The 20,567-nt window shown below is 42.7% G+C and overlaps 2 protein-coding genes across 6 annotated transcripts; one reads left to right on the top strand and one right to left on the bottom strand.

Moving 5' to 3' along the window:
- Window positions 1-3,014: 3,014 nt before the first annotated feature.
- Window positions 3,015-12,645, top strand: TRIM68 (tripartite motif containing 68). 5 transcript variants are annotated; one of them, XM_036221274.1, is made up of 9 exons: window positions 3,038-3,235; window positions 4,191-4,266; window positions 5,188-5,274; window positions 5,404-5,876; window positions 7,548-7,643; window positions 8,730-8,987; window positions 9,302-9,324; window positions 9,887-9,987; window positions 10,188-12,645. In XM_036221274.1, exons 4-9 carry the CDS (start codon window positions 5,451-5,453, stop codon window positions 10,736-10,738), a joined length of 1,455 nt encoding a protein of 484 aa, XP_036077167.1. In that variant the 5' UTR covers window positions 3,038-3,235; window positions 4,191-4,266; window positions 5,188-5,274; window positions 5,404-5,450; the 3' UTR covers window positions 10,739-12,645. The 5 variants fall into 5 exon arrangements, with proteins under 5 accessions (XP_016013483.2, XP_016013481.2, XP_036077167.1 ...); XM_016157995.2 differs by lacking the exon at window positions 4,191-4,266 and having other exon boundaries at window positions 3,029-3,117; XM_016157993.2 differs by lacking the exon at window positions 4,191-4,266.
- Window positions 12,646-14,607: 1,962 nt separating this feature from the next.
- On the bottom strand, window positions 14,608-15,648 carry LOC107517374 (olfactory receptor 52I1-like). Its single transcript, XM_016157998.2, has one exon. The coding sequence runs from the start codon at window positions 15,646-15,648 to the stop codon at window positions 14,608-14,610; it is 1,041 nt and encodes a 346-aa protein (XP_016013484.2).
- Window positions 15,649-20,567: the final 4,919 nt, after the last annotated feature.

Here is a 20,567-nt window from a genome sequence, read left to right as displayed (position 1 = left end):
TACTTTCAAGCATTTGCTCAAACTCTGGCTTTGTCTGGAATGTTCAACCTCTTTGTTTCCCTTCTGACATACTAACCATTCTTAGATTCTATTATAAGTGCTGCTTCCACAAGAAAATCTTTCCTATAAGAAAATGTTCACTAGTTTCCAAGGGTATCCAAATTCCATTTGCAAATGAGCAATGCCATTGTTTTTGTTGTTGTTGTTAGGAGATACTAATACCCTCCATGAAAAGAGAGCATAGTTTTACCTGAAGATAGAAATGATTTCTTGTGTGAATAACTTGTAATAAGGCAAGAAATAGAAACATGGCTTGAGAGTTAGACAAAAGAAATTATATAATAATTATTTTTAGATTAGTGATTGTATATGTAGAAAAATGCAGATGAATCCACTCAGAAAGAATTAAATAAGTATATAAAGATTGCTGGATAAAATATCAATGTACAAAAATTTCACCATATTTCCCCAAAAAATAGACATAATTTTTTAAAAAACAATATTTCAATAGTGTGTAAAAATCACACATCTAAGATTAAATCTAACATATGATTTCATTTACATGTGGAGTCTACAAAAAATAAAAAATAAAGTAGAAACAGACCCATAGATATAGAGAACAAGCTCTTGGTTGCCAAAGAAGAGGGAGGAGAGGGGGAAAAAGAAAGCATTTATGTATACACATAGGAATGTGTTTAGCAGAAAATATGTGAAATAAAAATTTTTAAGTGACAGGATGCAAACTACAAAAACAAAAACAAAAATAAAACGGAAGAAGGGAGCATATGGAAACCATAATATTAACTGGAATTTAGTAGAAAACAAACCTTGAAGAGAATGAGTCCATTGTCTCTGCATGTTCAGCTCTCTGTTAAGTTCACTGTTTTAGAAGTTGGTATGAATGACTTACAGGCATGACACTTCCTCTAGAGATTTTTTTTTTGTAGTAGTAGTTAAATAGATTAAATAAATAAAGTTGAGGTCTAGAGTTGTGTGAAACTTAGTGAGGCTGTAGCTCATGCTTCTTGAGAGAGAGAGAGAGAGAGAGAGAGAGAGAGAGAGAGAGAGAGAGAGAGACAGAGACAGAGAGAGAGACAGAGACAGAGAGAGAGACAGAGACAGAGAGACAGAGACAGAGAAACAAATGGGAGTCTCTCAACAAGAAGAATTGTTTGACATGCAATATGATCAGTCCTTAATATCCTTCTACAAAGTCAGGCTCCAGAATTTTGTGTGAATTCCCTATCCCTTCCTTAGCTCTACTTCCTCAATACTTGCACCTCCTTCCCTGCTCCCCAATCAGTTCTCAGTCTGGCTTCTCCTTTGGAGGCATTCCTCTCCCAGAGCACAGATAGACACCATGTGACAGTTAGCTATTCACTTAGTTGTCTTGGTTTGTCCTGGATTCAGGCAGAGTGTGGCGGTCTGCAGTTACAGCCATGAAGTGTAGCAAAGACAGAGCATTACCTGGACATACCTGTCTACTTCTCACAGAAAACAAGGAAACTTGAGGCAGGCTGGGAAAGAGAGGCTTCTCTGCCTGGGGGTGGGGGTGGGGTGGTGGAATAACCTGTTTTCCAAAGTTCTCTGTCCAGACATCCTCGCATGAACACAAGCTTCCATCCCCAGCAAACCTAAAAAAGGTGCCCTTTTGCCAGGGCCCTGGAGAGTCCATCATGGTTATAGATAATTGCAAGTTACAAATGAAAAAGACATCCCCATTAACTGTTTTAACGTCACAGAAGCTCCAGAGAAAAATGACCAACTTAATCTTGAGCTCTATAAGAGCAGAGACTCAGAGTGTGACTTGTAGTTGTAATTCCAGCACCTAGTACAAAGTGTTGCAAAAAAATTGATGCTCAATAAATATTTAAAGTGGCTTGTTTCAATTCATCTAGTCCCTATTCTGTTAGGACAGTCATTTCTCTAGATGGAGGTGAGACAGGAGTCCAACTCAGACCTCAGTTACCTCTTTTCTTCTTTTTTTGCTCATGGTTCCATTTGTTTCAGGAATTTTCTGGGTTTCACCCTTCAGAATTTCAACCATGGCCTGGGCCCTATCATTAGCATGAGGATCCAAACAGTTAAATCTTTCGGAACTGAGCTTCTATTGGAAGATTTCCTGATTATTTTCCATGTTGACAGGGCGTGCCTTTATTTGCTTACCCAGCAAACGCCTAAGTATCAGAAAAGGACAAGATGCAGGGAGTCCAAAGAAAGACCCAAATGTGTGTACATGTCTGTATCTGTGTGTTTGGGTGAGGGACGGGTACCAATTGTTTAATTTTTAATTTTTATTTTTTAATGACAATTTGTGACTCGAGATTCCATTTCTACTCCACCAGCTCCCAATATCTGCTTCTAACTTTAAGTTAGGTTGTGGCAATAGTGATGAGGCGCCTGCTGGAGTACTGAAGGATATGTTTCCCAAGACAACTCAGGAGGTTGGTTCTTTTTTGTTTTTGTTTTTTGTTTCATGAGAACCCAGTATCTGCAGCCTGGAACCAGAAGAGGTCGCTCACCTTGCTGGAAACTGCAGAGCCCGTTGCACATGTGGGCCCATCCCTGCACTAAATTGAGTTACAGAACCAGGTATAGCTGATCTCAGGCCGATGAGTTTAACATGAAAAACTTGCAAATGAACAGCATCGGGTCCAGTGCCGTCACCCGGAAGGAACAAGCTTCGCTCTGAAGAGCCACTAGTTAGCCACAGCGGAAGTGTGAGACGGAAGTGGTCTCTTAGACCGAGAGCCAGCTGGGCCACTGCAAACATAGGGCCTAACCAGCCTCACCCGGGTACTTCCACCCTTTGACCTGTCCAAAGACTGATTCATGGGCCCCTTTACAGTTGAAGTGGCTCTGAGATGAGGAGACTACCAGAAAGACTGAGGTAGCGAGAAAAAACCCTGGCACGCAGAGAAGTGGGCAGAGCCCTCATCCCCTCTTCCGATTGGCTGGAGTTGTCCGGATCCCTGTCTGTGATTGGCTACTCCCCAAAAAGATGCCGGCGCCTGTCCTGGACCTCCGCTCATTGGATCGGGTTCTGTGGGCGGGGCATGGGAGCACAGCGAGAGAGAGAAGCGGGTCGCTGCTGAGGCCTTCAACTTCCCGAGGGTGGTGAGTGCCGCGCTGGCAGGGTCATCCGCCTCTGATGCTGTGGACGCTCGGCAATGGGAACCAGGCGGTCCCACTTTAGGTTTTCGCTGCGGAGCGCTGGTCCGGACTAAGGAGGGAGGTGGGTAGACAGCCGTGCCTCTTCAGTAGTCAAAGGTCCTGCAGAGTCACCTCACTCTGTCCCCACCCGCCCGCTAACCTATGCCCTGCCCCGAGCCCTGTGGCCATCCCTTTCTACTCCCGAACCTCGGAGATTCCCGGCCTGCCCTCGTCCCTCTCCTCACTCTGGTTCCGCTTCTCTAGTCTTTTTCAAGCTCTGCTTCCTCAGCTCAAATGTCTTTCCCACACTGGCTACCCACCCTACCAAAGTCAATTTTGAAGCAATTAAACATTTAATAATTAAGGTTTTGTCAAAGTAATTTAGGTATAATAAAAAAATAAAACAAGTAGATGTTATATCTAAGAGTAGTAGCCACCCACCTTTTAACCAAACCCTTTTTGCAGAGACCACTGCTTTTTTTTAATGTTTAGATCTTTTTATGACCCTACTAAATGTAAATAATATGCTTGCACCATATTTCTTGACTTATCATTTGGATATTTATTTATCTCACTTCTCTACTGCCACCAATTTTTTATTTCTATTTTCATTCTTTAATTGATCTTTGTAGCTTTAAATCATAAATATCAACCTGCATCGTGTCAGCTTTAAGTGGTAACTCTTTAGCGCCCCTCTGTGTTGGATGAGGATATTGACACTTCTTCCATTTCTACCCGCTATCAGCCGGACTTCAACCTTCAACAGTTACATTTAATACTCATATATTCAAAAAATATTGGAGGCACTGTTCTTGGCACTGGGGATATAGCAGTGAACAAAACTGATAATGTCACTATCCTCATGAAACTTCTAGTGTAGGAATTAAGACAATAAACACATGAATGGCAAATGATTAAGAGCAGAATCATGGGAAAATCATTTCAAGCTGAGAGAAGAGCAGGAATAAAGTGGGGTAGAATGAATACACATGGGGTCTGCAGGAAAGTGTGGAAGTTTCTCTCTTGTATGGGCACAGGTGCTGTTTCAAAGGTGAAGAGCAAGTGCTTCCTATTGGACTGGGTGCTGGAACACCAGGATAGACTCTTCAGTGGGTTAGTGATTTTCATAAAACTAGGTTATAGGATACTAGATCCCAGAGTTTGGTAGTGGTAGTAGGAGGGGGGAATCAGGAGGCAGGGAGGCCAGTGAGAAGGCAGGAGCAGCTGCCGGCCTGTAACAGAGAGTCCTGCAAGGTATCTGTACTGCTCCCATTCATTCAGGAAGACTTCTTGGGCTGCCTAAAACCACAGTAATTTCTCTTTCCAATTGTATTTTTATTATTTGAAGCTAGAGAGGTTAGTAATTTTCCCAAGATAGAATGGTGGAATCCAGGACCAAGTATCTGTAAAATAAAAATAGTAGAATAATGGTTTCTACTTAGAGCTGTGGAAAAAAACTGAGCTAATCCATGTAAAATGTGTAAATGCCATACCTACATATGGCTCTGGCAGAAATCTCAGGTTTCTTGCCGAAGTACTGATTCATCACATGGGTTCAATTAACATCAGATGACCTCTGATTTTATCTTCCCAGAGTTGTCATTTCATCTCTGCTTCTAACATATCACTGAAGGCTGAGGCAAATGTCTGGGCATCTTAGTAAATGTTGCTGCTGGAGAAGTGGGCAAGGGTTTACAGGGTGTGGGGAAAGGATTGCTGGTTCTCTTGTACTTTACACTTTAGTGTGCATATAGGCACACCAATTGAGCATATAGGCAATGGATTTCTAGCATGTTACCTTTTTTGTCCCTTAAATTATATAAATACAGAGGGTGAGACTGAGGGTATTTCTGGCCTTATTTTAGATACTGAGATGCCCCCATTTTATATGAACTTACCCACATTCAAGAGAAACAGTGCTGATTTGGAGAGCATGGTTGAGGTGGAGTGGGGATGGTCAAGTGAATGAACCCAGAGGAAGGTCACAGATGACCAAATGAATGAAAACAGAACTTTTAATATCTGCTTACTCAGGCACCCCTAAATGTCCCTCTGTGGTTGGTGTGAGCAACGCAACCCAGTCAGAACTTCACTTGGAAAGGCCAGTGCTTATTAAACAAGGTCAGTAAAGGATCTTGAGGAAGGATCCAAAGGGGGAACTTGGGTTTTTGACACACTTATTATCCCTTTTGCTGATCTTTCTTCTCCCCTCTTACCTTTTCCTCTTATTTTCCTTTTCTTTTTTCTCAGCCTTCATTTTGCCTGGTTCTGTTCTGAGGAGGGTGTGAGAAGGAGCCATGGATCCTGCAGTGCTGGTGGAAGCTATTGTGGAAGAGATGGCCTGTCCCATCTGCATGACCTTCCTGAGGGAACCCGTGAGCATCGATTGTGGTCACAGCTTCTGCCAAAGCTGTATCTCTGGACTCTGGGAGGTTCCAGGGGAATTCCAGAACTGGGGTTACACATGTCCCCTCTGCAGGGCTCCAGTTCAGCCAAGGAATCTGCGGCCTAATTGGCAGCTGGCTAATGTGGTAGAAAAAGTCCGTCTGCTAGGGCTGCACCCAGGAACGGGGCTGAAGGGTGATGTATGTGAGTTCCACGGAGAACAGCTAAAGATGTTCTGCAAAGAAGATGGCCTGGTCACATGTGAAGCCTGCCGCCAGTCCCCTGAACACGAGGCCCACAGTGTCGTGCCCATGGAGGATGTTGCCTGGGAGTATAAGGTGAGAGATGGAGGCTAGCCACCCCATTCTCTCCCCTGCCCCTCACTTGGCTATCTCTAAATCAAGGACTTGACCAGGGACCCAGATCTAAAATGAGGACTAATTTCTTTGGTCCTGACACCCACAGAGCCTGGGACCTGATGCAGTGAGCCACACCTCTCCTTGCATGTATGGCCTCCTTGTACTTCCTTCCTTCTCACTTCCACACTCTGTCCTCGATCTTAACTTGGCTTCCTGCCTAACTGGAAGATGCTTTCCTTACTGAGAATTTGGGGGTCTTAGTGCCTAGGATGAATTTGAGTATGAGGTAGTCAAGGCTGTACCTATCAGAACCTGCAAACTCCTAACGGTGCCACAAATAGTCATTTGACATTAGATAAGTTACTCTCCTCGTTTTTTAGACAAAACTGAGGCTTAGAAATTTGAGATCATGAAAACTGGTTTTAGAACTGGAAGGGACCATGGCTGAGTCATTTAGGATCCAGTGAGATTAATCTAACATTTTAAAGTCCCTTCTGACTTTAAGTTCATTAAAAGTTAAAGGAAGATCAAAGGGTATGACTCAGTCCTTCTTTCTCTCTGTCTAGTGTTCTTTCTCCTCTACCAAGCCTTTTTTTTTTTTTTTTTGGTGAGGAAGAGCCATCTCTGACACACCTGCTACTCCTGTTTTATAACTACCTCATCTACTTGAAGTTTCTTATATTTTCCTCAGTTGTCTATGCTGATATATCTTTACCAGAATCATTATCCCAATGATTCTGTTGTCTAATGATCCAGTACTGGTTTTAATGCTCTTTCTTGAAGCTGAGATTAGAAGGTAAGAGTGTAAGACAAATCTCCAGAAGTAGCTGATTTACTATGAGAAGAATTTCTTTAAAATGTAAAGTATTTACTTACTCTTTTTATTTTGAGAGTATTAGAATAGGGAGGTGGTGTTACATAGGCTAGGAGTTAAACAGCTGGGTTAAATCCCAGCCCAACCATATATCAGGTGAGTGACTTTGAGTGGGTCACTCTCTAAGCCTTAGTTATCTAGTTTAAATGGGGATAATACCAGTCTCACGGGATTGTGAATATTTAATGCATGTTTGGTGCTTAAGCCATTATTGGCACTTCATAAATCTTTAACAAAATGGTTAATATTATTATTAGAACACTTTATGCTTTTCAGTAGTAATTGCTTGCATTAGTATTCTAGGATAGTGCTTCTTACCTTTAGTGGGCATTTGAACCACCCAAATATCTTGCTGAAATTCGATTCTAATTCTTGGGGTAGGGCTCAAGACTGTGCATTTCTAACAAGCTCCCAGGTGGTTCTGATGCTGCCGACCCACTTGGACCACACTTTGAATAAGATTTAAGGAGGCTGTGGGATAACAAGTCAAAAAAGGATAAAAAGAGGCATTGATAGAAAGTTCAAGGTAGTTTTCTGGCAGGCTTAGAAAGGGCCCTTCTCTTCTACTTTACAGAAACTTAGAGACCGTGAGAGGTGAAATAATTTTGAAATCAGGAGCCACCTTAAATATCATCTGTGCCATCCCTTTTCTTCCACCATTCATTCTAGCCCCATAGCCTGAGGGACACTTATTTTCCCATCACCTACCAGTGCTACAAAGCCTCATTATCAACTAGCTGCCCAAGATGGCTTCATGAGGTTTTTATCTCTTTCAGTGGAAACTGCATAAGGCTCTGGAACATCTAAGGAAAGAGCAAGAAGAGGCCTGGAAGCTGGAAGTTGGTGAGAGGAAACGAGCTGCCAACTGGAAGGCAGGTTGCCACCTGGGGAAGGAGTTTGGTTGGTCCTGGATCTGGCCCATGATAGTTTCCTCATTTCTGTGAAGTAGAATATGGGTTTTTGAAGTCAGAGAGCCTGGGGGCCTCACACCACTTCTCTCTGGCAGGCGTGCAGCCTTAGGCGGGCCATGTAACCTATCATTCCAGTTTCTTGATTGTGATGTAAGGATAATCCCTGGGCTTATTGGGCTTATGTCCTCACATACAAGAAAGGAAAACTATGCACCTCACATAGATGTTAGCTCACGGTAGTATGACTTTTATAATGCTTAGTAAAACATAGTTTGGGTTTTGCTTTTCCCAATTAGAACATATTTACTGAAAGTTATTAAAACACTGAGAAATCACCTCTGAAATAAATTCAAGGTCCATGACTACCAAACTATCAGGACTTTTAATCAGCAGAGGGTAACATTGAACTATTCAAAAACAGCATATTAAAATGATATACCAGTAAGAAGCAAAAGCCTCTAACAGTGTAGTTGTTACACTGCCTTAGAAGCTTAAGTGTAATGCTCTGGTCATTATTCTGAAAATAGAATATTATTCTAAAAATAGGGAATGATCGACAGCGGGAGTTCCCAACCCCCGAGCCATAGTCCTTACCAGTCAGTGGCCTCTTAGGAACCGGGCTACACAGCAAGAAGTTAGTGGCCGGCAAGAGAGCAAAGCTTCATCTGTATTTGCAGCCACTCCCCAGTGCTAGCATCACTGCCTTAGCTCCACCCCAGATCATCAGGCATTAGATTTTCATAGTAGCACCGGCCCCTGTTGCCAAAAAGGTTGGGGACCACATATATACTCTATATGGTACTAAGATAACATCCTGGGCCCTACTGGGGTCAATAAGAATAGTAAGTTGGACCCAGAAGCATGTACCAAAGCTGTGGGAACAGAAAGGTAGGAAAACCTGTATCCTTTTCTTGGCCTGTACAGTACCTGGCACACAGTTGGTACCAAAACATTCCAGAGCGTGAGCATGCACATGCCAGTGTCCTCAGTCCTGGGTGGCCCTTACACAAACAATATCAATGCTGATTTCCTGTCTTGGCTCTGCAGATACAGGTGGAAACCCGAAAGCAGAGTATCATATGGGAGTTTGAGAAGTATCAACGATTACTACAGAAAAAGCCACCAGGTCAGCAGCTGGAGGTAGAGGCAGCTGCAGCTCTTGCCAGCCTAGAGCAGGAGGAAAGGGAGACCAGACAGAAACTGGAGATGAATCATGATGCGCTCGGCCAGCAGAACCGGGTCCTATGGAGGCTGATTGCAGAACTGGAAGAGAGATCTCAGAGGCCCATCCGCTGGATGCTGCAGGTGAATAGCAGGTTTTCTTGGGAACTCTGAGTGCCAGTTGAAAGTGGGCCAGGACAGGCAGCTCTGGCATCATACTAGTCCCTCCCTTCTGACCAGAGAGTCAAGATAGAGCCGGGAGTTGGCCATTCCAGGCAGAACTCATCCTGCCCTGCAACACTCCTGTAGGCTGTCCCCCTCCACCTTTACACATCTTCTCTTCAGCCCTGCTCTCTGCCTCCCTTGTACTTAAAGAATCCCCTTCCCAGAGTTCAGTGTTTGTCTGGTTCCCCTGAGAAATAGCATATATTCATGTGCTACATCTTTTCTCCTTCTAGGGTATTCAGGAAGCCTTGAAAAGGTATGTGCCATCCTTGGACCCCTCAGCAGCCCTATGAGAGATAGTGGGTCTTGCCAGAAGTGGGGAATGAACAGAGACCCAGTATCATCAAAAAGCGGGTGCTGCTACATAATCTTCCTCTTTCATCGTATTGGCCAAAGAAGCTTTGTTCACCTTTTTTTCTTATTTGTATTTGGTCAGATTCATTTTAAGTATTACCAATAAGAATATCAGTAAAATATGTGATTTCAAGGAGCTCTCCCAAGGAAGGGAAAAGAGCAGGTGTCTCTTAGTGCTCTAAGCCCTGAGTATACATAGCCCTTCTCTGTGGCACACCTCTTCCTCCCACCATGTCAGGTGCACATCTAACCCTTTCCATGGTATGGAAATGCAAATGTTTTCTCTGTGCCAAACATTCGCTGTTGTCAAATAACCATCATATCTCTGCTTTGCCTGGTGATGTGGGGAGGAGCATCTCCCTGCCTATGTCCCTGGCCAAGCCCCTCTTCCCTGTACTAAGGGAAGGCTGTTGGGGCAGAGCCAGGACTGCTGGCCCTAAGGCTTACCCCTCCTCTTGATCCAGGAGCAAGTCTTGGATCCTGCAGCGGCCGGAACCAGTCTCTCTAGAGCTGAAGACAAATTGCCGTGTGCTGGGCCTGAGAGAGATCCTGAAGACATACGCAGGTACAGAGTGCTGGATTAGATTGCGATGGGCAGTGGGAGGGACCCCTCCCAGAGAATTACGTGGTTCAGTGTCCTCTGGGTGCCCCAGCTAGCCCCACTCCCACCCATCACTGAGAAATCTGTGGCTGTATTTATCAGAGACCTCGCCCATGCCCCTTGTTTTCTGTACCAGTGTTGCCAACCGGGATCTTTTTCCCTAGCTGATGTGCGCCTGGATCCAGATACTGCTTATTCCCGCCTCATCGTGTCCGAGGACAGAAAATGCGTGCACTATGGAGACACCAAACAGAAACTGCCCGACAATCCTGAGAGATTCTACCGCTATAACATCGTCCTGGGCAGTCAGTGCATCTCCTCAGGCCGGCACTACTGGGAGGTGGAGGTGGGAGACAGGTCTGAATGGGGCCTGGGAGTGTGTAAAGAAAACGTGGACCGGAAGGAGGTGGTCTATTTATCCCCGCACTATGGATTCTGGGTGATAAGGCTAAGGAAGGGAAATGAGTACCGGGCAGGCACCGATGAATACCCCCTGTTGTCCTTGCCCGTCCCTCCCCGCCGGGTGGGCGTCTTCCTGGATTATGAAGCCCATGATATCTCCTTCTACAACGTGACTGACAACGGCTCCCACATTTTCACTTTCCCCCACTATCCCTTTCCTGGGCGCCTCCTGCCCTATTTCAGTCCTTGCTACAGCATTGGTGCCAACAACACTGCTCCCCTGGCCATCTGCTCTCTAGACGGGGAGGACTAGGAGAGCTACCATCTCTGCCAGAGGCCCTGGAATTTCTCCTGGGCCACAGGGGTCTTGGAGGGCCCTGCCCCTGGCAAGTGTGCCCTTAAATGGAGCTGAACCTAGGATCCAGGGATTTTTCTGCCTGGCTCAGTGGTCTGCTGCTCCTGAGCCAGAGTCTTGCACTAAACCACTCCTGTGAAGGAGTTGAGGCTTAGTCAAATGAGCATTGTCCCCTGTGAGAGAAGCCTGACAGGGCTGATGGCAAGGATCAGAATGGCTCTACGGATTAGGACTTATTTTTTCTGTCTCTCAGGCCCCACTTTCACTCCCTGTTGGTGCCATAATTAAGTCAGTGGGGATGATGAAGTAGATCCAACCTTGAGGAAACCCGTTAGATGGGGCTTACCGGCAAGCTGGAATATACTGCCCATATCCAGAGCTGGCTTCTGTGCTGAGACCAGCCTGTGGAGGCCTCACCCGAGATCAGCTGTGACTGAGCCTCCTGTGTTGGACCCCAGCTCTCTGACCTCTAAACCAGAGAAATGCATTAGTTTACCCAGACCACCCCAGTGGTTGTCTCCTCTCTGAGCATGAGCGGGGCACATCACTCTGTCTCAAACTCCAAGGAGACCAGTGTCTTGGTCATGCCTTTCTCTCTGAGTGGCAGGGTCAGGAAATATATGAGCCTTATTCTTATTTTCACTTTCTGGATGAAGAAACTGAAATGGCCTTAATGCAGCAAGCTATTTCTCCCAAAGTTGTCAAAAGAAGATTGTAAAGTGTTTCAAATGAAATGAGATTGACAGACTCATTTTTCAGATCACATGTCTGCTTATCATTACATTTGGGTCTGAAACATCCTACATGTTAGAAAAGATTTTGTGTCCTGAATGGGAAATGGGTAGAGTAGCTGAGTGTCCTACCTCATGGGAGTGTTGTGAGGATCTCAGATCCATCCCCTACTTTTGTTCCCATCTCAGGACAGAAGAAGGGAAGCCATGGATTTTGTGTAAATTTCCTGTCTTGCCTTCTCAAGCAGCATTTTTACAGTAGGGCCTTTGTGTCTCAGGCCCTCTCCTGATAGTTAAGAACCCTTTAGACAGAAAGTGGCCATGTCAGGGGCAAACTCTGGGCCAAAGTAATATATTGTGCATCTATTATACATGTCTGTCTGTCTTTGAACCAGGATGGGGACTGTGACCACAGGGTAGAGAATAGATATAAAGAAAACACACGCGCGCGCGCGCGCGCGCGCACGCGCACACACACACACACACACACACACACACACACACACACGAAGGAAGGCTCACTCACTCACAAGCTAGTTGGACTAATGTTAGGATCTTTTCATGTCACCAAGGGAATCTTCACAGTTGTGGTAACTACATAACACTTCCTCCCTTTGTCTCTTCCAGAGGTATGACAGAAGGCAAATGGGGCAAGGAGGTGTGGGGGGAGAAAGTATAGGACTAACCATAAAACGTGATTTTGAAGCCATATACTACAATGGGGAGGAATAAGAATCTGACAATGCTTACAGTAATTTTTGTGTGTGGCAAAAATAATTCACTGTAGGTCTTTAGAGTGTGATATGGGAATGATTGTGGCTAGAAACAAACTGCAAGTCAAGTATATGAGAATTAATGACTTTGCCTTTTGTGAGGGCTATAAGCTGTATATCACATATTGTCACTGTGACTGTATGACACAATCTCTGGTGTAGTTTTCAGGTGAAAGTAGTGACCGTTGGGGTAGCATTGTGTAGTAAAGTAGATGCGAGGTCATGTATAGGCAGAAGCAAAGCAATTCCTATAATAAAGAATAGCAAAAAATTGTCTTCCTATTTTAATTGTATTGGCTGTTTATATATGAAGGGAGTAAAACAGGCCAAAATGGAGAAATAAACTCATTCTGCCCACCAAGCTTCCAAATGGCTCCTTGAGCATTAGCAATAGAAGGGGACTGAACAAGTAAGTCACCTATGTGGTCTTGGCAAAGGGTTGAGCTGACCTACATTGGAGTAACTATATGTGTCACAGTGAGGAAGGACTCAAAGTGGCCCAGAAAGGTGAGAGGCATGTAGGAAAGGAGCCATGTGGTGGGTAGAGTGCCTGGGGAATGGTTAATAACTTGAGACACAGATATTTAGGACATACTTCCATTTATACATCCATAAACACGTAGCAGGAAAGGTTAGGGTTTAAATCTTTACTATGATTTTCTTAGGAAAAATCTTGGAAGGTTCCAGGAAGTGAGGATTATTAGGTGATAAGTTCATTCAAACCTAGAATGAATTAAAGAGTGGAATGACTTCATTTGTAATGTACTATTACAGGGTTTGGGGTGTTTTTTGCATTTATAAGCTAATTTGGGTGCTACGATTACTTGTTAGAAGAATTATAAGGTTAAATGACACCACACTGTTTCATATTTGCCAATTTTTAAGACCAAGGAGACTTAAGTTCTTAAGTATATGAAATCTCTTTGGGGTAGTTGCTTACACTTCTCTTCCAAGAACCCCATGAAGACCTTGACTTTGTCTTGTTCACCATTGTACCCCCAGTCTAGCACAGTGTGGGTGGGTTGATAAATACTTAAGTGAGGGAACTTTCATTCTTATGCCCAGAATCATAGGAGCATACAATATGTTGATGTTAGATTATGAGTTTTCCTTATTCTACTTAATTTTCAATACTCTCTATGAATTAACATTTTGCTCCTACTGGTACGAAGGAGATATTAAGACTCAGATATAACATCTTGTTATCAACTATATTAGTAAATTATTGAAATTTTAAAATTTACCAGTCAAACATATGTATCACTTACATATTAAATCAATTTTTAACATGTACTGATCATTCAGTTAAAAACTTTCTAAGAGGGGAAAATAAAAAATAATCATCTGGTGACCGGGAGAAGAGTAGTAACGTTTCAGCTTCACTATTGATATTGTTCTCTATTAACCTTTTCATCCCAAAGCACTCTTCCTTAGAGGTATCCAAAAGAAAGACTTGTTATGTGATTCCTCCTCTTTGTATCTTAGAGTTAATTTACACAAGCAGAACTAGGAAGGAAAGCAAAAGATGTCCAAAACGAACTCACATTGCCTTAGTTTCTGTTGCTCAAAAAGAAAAAGCTGGTGATTAGTACACTGACTCCAATTAGCTTAACAATAAGGGATATGTTAAAAGGATATAGAGATATCATAAAGAACTTGATAGGTATAGACTCGTGTGTCCAAAATGAATTGGAACCAGGTAGACTCAGCTTCTTCATCCCTTCTTGCCAATGTGCTTCTCTTACTTCTATTCCAAGTTCATGTGTTTGAAAATGGCCACCATTTGTGATCCCAAGTTTATCTCCTCAGATAAATTGAAGTCCATTTTGACTGGAGAAAGACTCTAGTCCACATATTAGTACCTCACCCAAGCTGAGTGGACTCAGCAGTGGTGCAGAAGGCAGGGTCATATATTAACAGTTGCTTCCATGTAATCACATGAAGAGATGAGCAATTCTGAGAATATCAGCCTGGTTGGGGAGAGCAGGGTGACGACCAAACAGTTGATATCTTCTTCAGAGGGACCAGTAGTGTATTAAATTCGAAATATGAGTCAGAAGCTAAGGAAAGAAAAACCCTAAGTCTATTCTCTGTCCAGCTTCTCTCAGATTCAGATACTAGTTAATTGAAACCATTAAAAATGTTGTCAGAAAATAATTGCTTTATTCACATTCTTACTAGAAATCAAAATGTAACGTAAAAATACCTTTTATAGCTTTATCTTAGAACTCCTATGGCACCAGGTGAACCAAACCAGCCCCACAGATCTCTGAGGCATCTTTGAAGTTGGCTGGAGTGCTCAAAGTCTGAACAGACTTCATATTTATGAATGGTTGCAGTGGTCAAAGGGGCAGTGCATCAGCAAGCTCTGTATTTGTTCCCGTATTTTTTTGGTCCTCAGTCCATAGATGATGGGATTTAAGGTGGGTGGGATGACCAGGTACAAGTCAGCTAAAAGCACTTGGGTGTGCAAAGGCACTATGTCTTTCCCTAACCAGGCCACATAGACGGATGCCATCCCAGGTAGGTAATACAAAGCCATTACCCCGACATGGGAGCCACAGGTGCTTAGTGCTTTCAACTGAGCATTCTTTGAAGAGAGACCAAATACTTCCTGAAGAATCAGGTTATAAGAAACAGCAATAAAGACCACATCGAAGCCCACAGTAATGGAAGAAATAAGCAGACTATACAGATTACTGGGCATTGGGTCAGCACATGCCAACTTGGCCACAGCTATGTGCTCACAGTAGGAATGGAGAACCACATTGGAGCCACAGAAAGGTAGATGACTCACCAACCAACTTAGTGGAGTCATGAATATCACAGCTCTGATAATGATGGTCACAGTCATTCCCAGCATCACTCGAGGCGTGAGAATTCTCTTGTAGTGTAGGGGCTTACAGATAGCTACATAGCGGTCAAAAGCCATGGCCAGCAGCAGCCCCGTCTCCACAGCTGTGGTTGCATGGACAAAATACATCTGAGTAAAACAAGCATTAAAGCTGATAGAGCCGTCACCTGAGGTGAAGATGCTCACCACCTTGGGCACTACGGAGGAGGCCATTACAACGTCCACGATAGCCAGAACACACAGGAAATAGTACATGGGCTCTTGTAGAGCGGAATCCATCCAGATTACAGCCACTATGAGGGTGTTTCCTAACAGGGCTATGGTATACATGGTACTCAGGGTGATAGCCAGCCAAAGATGTGAAGATGGCAAACCTGGGATGCCCACAAGGTAGAACGTGGCAGGGGTTTCCATCGTGTGGTTGTAGGGTGGCCCCAGCATCACAGATGAGACTGCTTTCCTATTAATGCATAAAGGGAGGTAAGAAAAAGATGCAATCCTATAAGACATCCCCAGCTGTAGTATTAAAGAGAGCCTGGTGGTATTCTCAGCTAGGTGGACCACAGGATCAGAAAACCAATATCAGACAAAGTTATGCTGCTCCACACTCCAGCCTCCTCAGTATTCTTTGCCTTGCTAATTTCTAATCATTGTTCAAAGATCAGCACATGGTTTACCTCTTTTGTGAAGTCTTCTGTGCTCTGCTCCTCCCCTATCCCATGCCAAAGCTAAATAATGCATCTTCCGATCTTTCATGGGCTCTTTCATGCTGACCTCTGAGGGCCCTCAACTGACAATTCCAATGCTCCATGACTTTACTGTATTCAAGCATGTGTGTCTTGCTCATGGCCTTATTCCTTATACCATGTGTTGTGACTCATAGGTGTGGCAGACAAGTCCATTAAAAGAAGATATGTGTGTTTATTAGAGCAAACAGTTGAATGAATAAATGAATGAGAAATCAGGGGAAAGAGTTCACCTTTGTATGTTCAGTTCCTAAAATTAATAATTGTTGAATGAAATAATGAACTTCCTGCATGTCATATTTTCATTATAGGGCTAAACAGAAAAAGGAATAAAGCATCCTTCTGGTTGAAGAGATTAATTAATAGGGCTACAAAACTAAGGACATTTATGAACAACATTATAACATTCCATAGGAGATAAATTATCTGGAAATATTTGTAATCTCTACCTTTTCTTTATCTCAGCCTGGATTTCCTCTTGAGCTAAGTTCAACTGATAGATTAAGTAGCTACAAATAACACTTTGGGGCTTCTTTATAGTTGAACAACTATTCGATAGGTTTTTATGATTCTTCAATATGAATAATTCTGTCTCCATGATAAATTACCAAGACATTCCAAACAACAATGAAGCTTTATTCTTTAGAAAGCCAATTTTTGAGATATAATGGCAAACTGGCCTTTGTTGAAACAAACCATGACCACTACCACCTCCATAAACAAAATCCCTAAATGTAAGAAATGCCTTATAATGGCACAGACTGAATAAAGTAGTAATTTCTGCTTCACAATCAGATTAAAAGAACCTTGCTGTGTATAGTCACGGGGTGAGCATCCTCAGTGATAGATCATTTGAAGTCAAGGGAATGCTTTTTAAAGTAGAATGGGAATGAAGAGTTATCAAATAAATCATTTTAGCCTCGAGGTACCTGTATGTTTTCTGGATGCCACAAAATCAGATTTGAGTATCACTGTTTAAAGAACTGAAGAACAGTCTGAGTGGGCAGAATACCTCCTTGCCCCCCACTTGTCTCCGATTCAGGATCTTCCTCTCCTGGTTTGTTGCCCTGTATATATCTACATTTTTTTCTGAGGCTAGTCTCAGCTTGTGCACTGCCCATCCCTCCTCTCTCCACCCTGGCAACTTCTAGCTATTCATATGTTTCCTTCCCTTGAGGGTTTTATTTTCCTCAGTTCTCTTTTTATTTATCACTCCTGGACATTTATATATTTTGTTAGTCTTTTCACATGACAGAACATTTGGTTTGGTAAGTCATCTTTTTTAAATTTTTATTTCACTCCAGTCTATTACTACTGAAAATTCACTTGCTAAGGTCAACAATAATTTCTATTAACAACCTGTGGCCAATCCAGTGATTTAATTTTTTATCTTCCCTGACCTATTCAAAACATTTATCATTAATAACTACTCCTTCAGTTTTGGGCTAACTTTTTGATTGAAGTATAACATATATACTATGAGATGCACAATTCTCACATGTACAGCTTGATAGTGATAAAGTGAGCATAAGAATACACCCACATGGCTGCTACCTGGATCAAGATACAGACACAGCTGCTTCCTGGCTGTTGAGCTTTTCTTCAGAAAGTTCTGATCGAGATCTGTTCTAAGACATTTCCAGCCCAGAACCCGCCTCTGTCCACGACCCTTGAGAGACATTAACATGAAGACTTGAGGCCAATCATTAAAGAAAACCTTAGACAAGTCACTTAACTCCAAAAAATAAATTATAGGATATGTGAGAATTTTTCATCCTTATTTAAAGTATAGGAAATAGCCAATCCAAATCGAAATGTTTAAAGATAAAGGCAGCAATGCATAACTCATTTGATGGGGCCTTTGTGTTTATGGCAACTCTATGCCTCACCACCACAATCATATACACATGTTCCCCAATCAGTCCTATTGCTTGGTTTATTCCCTTAAAGCTCCTTCACTCTCTGAAAACTGTCTCACCATCATTCTAAGGTTGGACTTACCCCTTCCTCCCTCAGCTTTGAACCACAAGAATCATGTGTTACCTCCTCCCTCTCATTTCCAGAAGTTGATCTTGCTATCAAAAGTACCCACCAGACCTGGCCAGCCCTTTATAGTAAGATGGAGGGCTTATCTCCACCTTTCTAAGGTGACCCAGTCCTTCAGACTCCATCAGCCCAACACCCAGTCCCCAGGTCAGTTACCCACATCCCTGGAGTTTTCTCTGTTAAGACTTCCCCTGATATGACTACATTTTTTCATCCAAAAGAAGGGAGATTTATACAGGACCTTCAGGAGCAACAGGAAAAGCAGCATAAGATCAAAGATGAACAACATAGAGTCATGGCAAAGGGTATTGTCACTTTAAAAAAAAAACCTCCCTCTTTCCCCTTTAGGCTCTCTATCATCCTGCTTTTTCCCTGGACGCCTTGGCTTCCTCTGACCTCTATCCAACAGCCAAACATTGTTAACTTCTCCAGAGACCGCCTTTTCTCTGTGCTACATCCCCTGGGGCTTTCTAGGTTGCATAAGGAGGCAGATGTTTAGTGGATGAAGAGCCTTTGTTTCTTCCAGTCCTGAGAGGATACCTAAGAGAGCAATATAGAGTGCATCCTGAAAAGAAAACAAAGGGCCCAAGATTACTTAGATTTGTAAAAGCCTGCTGTGTCTAGCACCCTGCCAAATGCTTCTCAAGGTGATCTCATTTGACTTTCACGAAGTAGAAAGTAGCTGCCATTATTACACCTACATTTTATAGATGAAACTGAGGTATAGAGAATATCACAAAGATAGTATACCAGAGAGTCGGGCTTCAAATACTAGCAATCATAATTCATTTAACTTTGTAACAGAACTCCTCCCTCTGACAATATACTTCATTTCTCAAGGTCGACTTCACTGTTCGGTTCCTCAGTTCTGCCTCAGGGCTCATGGGGAACTTCACTGGTTAAATATTTCTGATGACTGTGTTCAGAAGTCCCTTTTGAACAGAGAAGGAAAATAGAGTGCAAGGGAACCAAGGAAGAACAGCTTTTCAAACTGAAAAAGCAGAGACCTCAGCACAAAAATACAAAAACACAAAATACTCTCCAAATGCAATAAACTAGATAAGGAGGAGTGCAGTGTAGCTGAGAGACAATGAAAATAAATGAGGCTAGAACGGTGCATGGGCCATATTTTAAAGATCGTTACTTCTGCCTAAGCATCATCATGGTGCAGGAATAGAGCTAAGAAAAAGAGGACAACAGGTGCAAGATGACAAAGGATATAGATATGCATAGAAATATGAAAAAGCAAGAGATTTTGCCCCAATTCCACATATCCTCAGTAGCAACAGTTATTAGTGGTGTGAATGGTGAGGGCCCTCATTCTTGCAGGTAGGTATACCTCAAGCTTTCCTCAAGCTAACCTAGCACATTCCTAATAATGAAGGGTACTGGCTGACGTTCAATACTAGGCTTTGCATCTATTAGAAGCCCAATCTTCAAGCCTGCAAGAAGCTAGTCCCCCAAACTGCCAAGCTAAATCCTATGAGTCTCTGTTGCCCATAGGATAATTCAGAGAACAGGTCACAATGTAAACCTAAACAACAATGTGAATAATGATAGGAAATGTAGGCAACCAAATGCGAGAGGCAAAGGGGGTGGTGCTACTTAAAAGGCCCCAGCATGAGATGAGGCAGCAAAACTGTGACTGTGACAATGGGGACACAGGGACCACTTTCCCTGAGATTCAACCATCTCCTCCTGAGGCATTAGTGGCTGTAGTAGATGCTCAGAAATAGAAGGTGCCCTTTAGCCTCACCATACACAGTCCCCTGGTGGAAGAGCCCAAGAGGAAGAAGTATTCCCCGAGAAGACGAAGACCCAAGATAACAGAACAAGACATAGAGAAGTTATTCGACATGGAAGCAAGATTTCAGCACTTTTGATTTCTCCCACCTTTAGAACATCATAGCCTACATAACAAGGAAGCTTACACCTATGATTCACTATGCCAAAGCTTTTATGGGACATGCCTCCTAGGCATAATGGCAAGTGTCAGGCTTATGTGTGTAGCTGTGTTTGTGTGCTCATACAGGCATACGTGCAAATAAGTGTTGATACACATTCCCATTTCAATCAATCACACAGCCCTTTTTGCTTGAGCTACTTTTTACTAGTACCCTATAATATCTTACATGAGAAGAATTTCATTTGGTGACGTGAGGAACCAGCCCCAAAATCACCTAATGAAAACAGTTTATGAGATTTTAGTTGCTTCTTCACGAAAGTGTCTCTTTATTACAGAAAACACAGCAGAATTTTCTAAACAACAGAATAACTCTCCTTACAGTTGAATCAGTTTAATAAGTATCTTGAGGTCAGGATTTAGATAGAGACACATCAATGATTTACGATCTTTGACTTTCTGTCATGAGAATCTATTACTTCCAACTCCCTACATGCATCTTAACCTTTGCTAGAAAGCTAACCAATAAGCACAAACAATATTTAAGTGAGCATTTAATTTTATTTACCAAACTTATCTGCTTTTCATATTTTAGTTCTAATAGCATTGTCTCTATTCCATGTTCGAATGAAAAGCAACAATCGAAATTGAGAAAACGAACGTATTTTTGTTATGATGTCTGTTTTCTACATCTGACTTTTGTTTACTTTGGTCTTAATTATATTTTTAAATTA

Source organism: Rousettus aegyptiacus, unplaced genomic scaffold (genome assembly GCF_014176215.1).
Source record: "Rousettus aegyptiacus isolate mRouAeg1 unplaced genomic scaffold, mRouAeg1.p scaffold_m13_p_5, whole genome shotgun sequence".
NCBI classification, from domain to species: domain Eukaryota; kingdom Metazoa; phylum Chordata; class Mammalia; order Chiroptera; family Pteropodidae; genus Rousettus; species Rousettus aegyptiacus.
The sequence above is the reverse complement of the archived record's forward strand: the minus strand, read 5'-3'. Positions and strand labels throughout refer to the sequence as shown.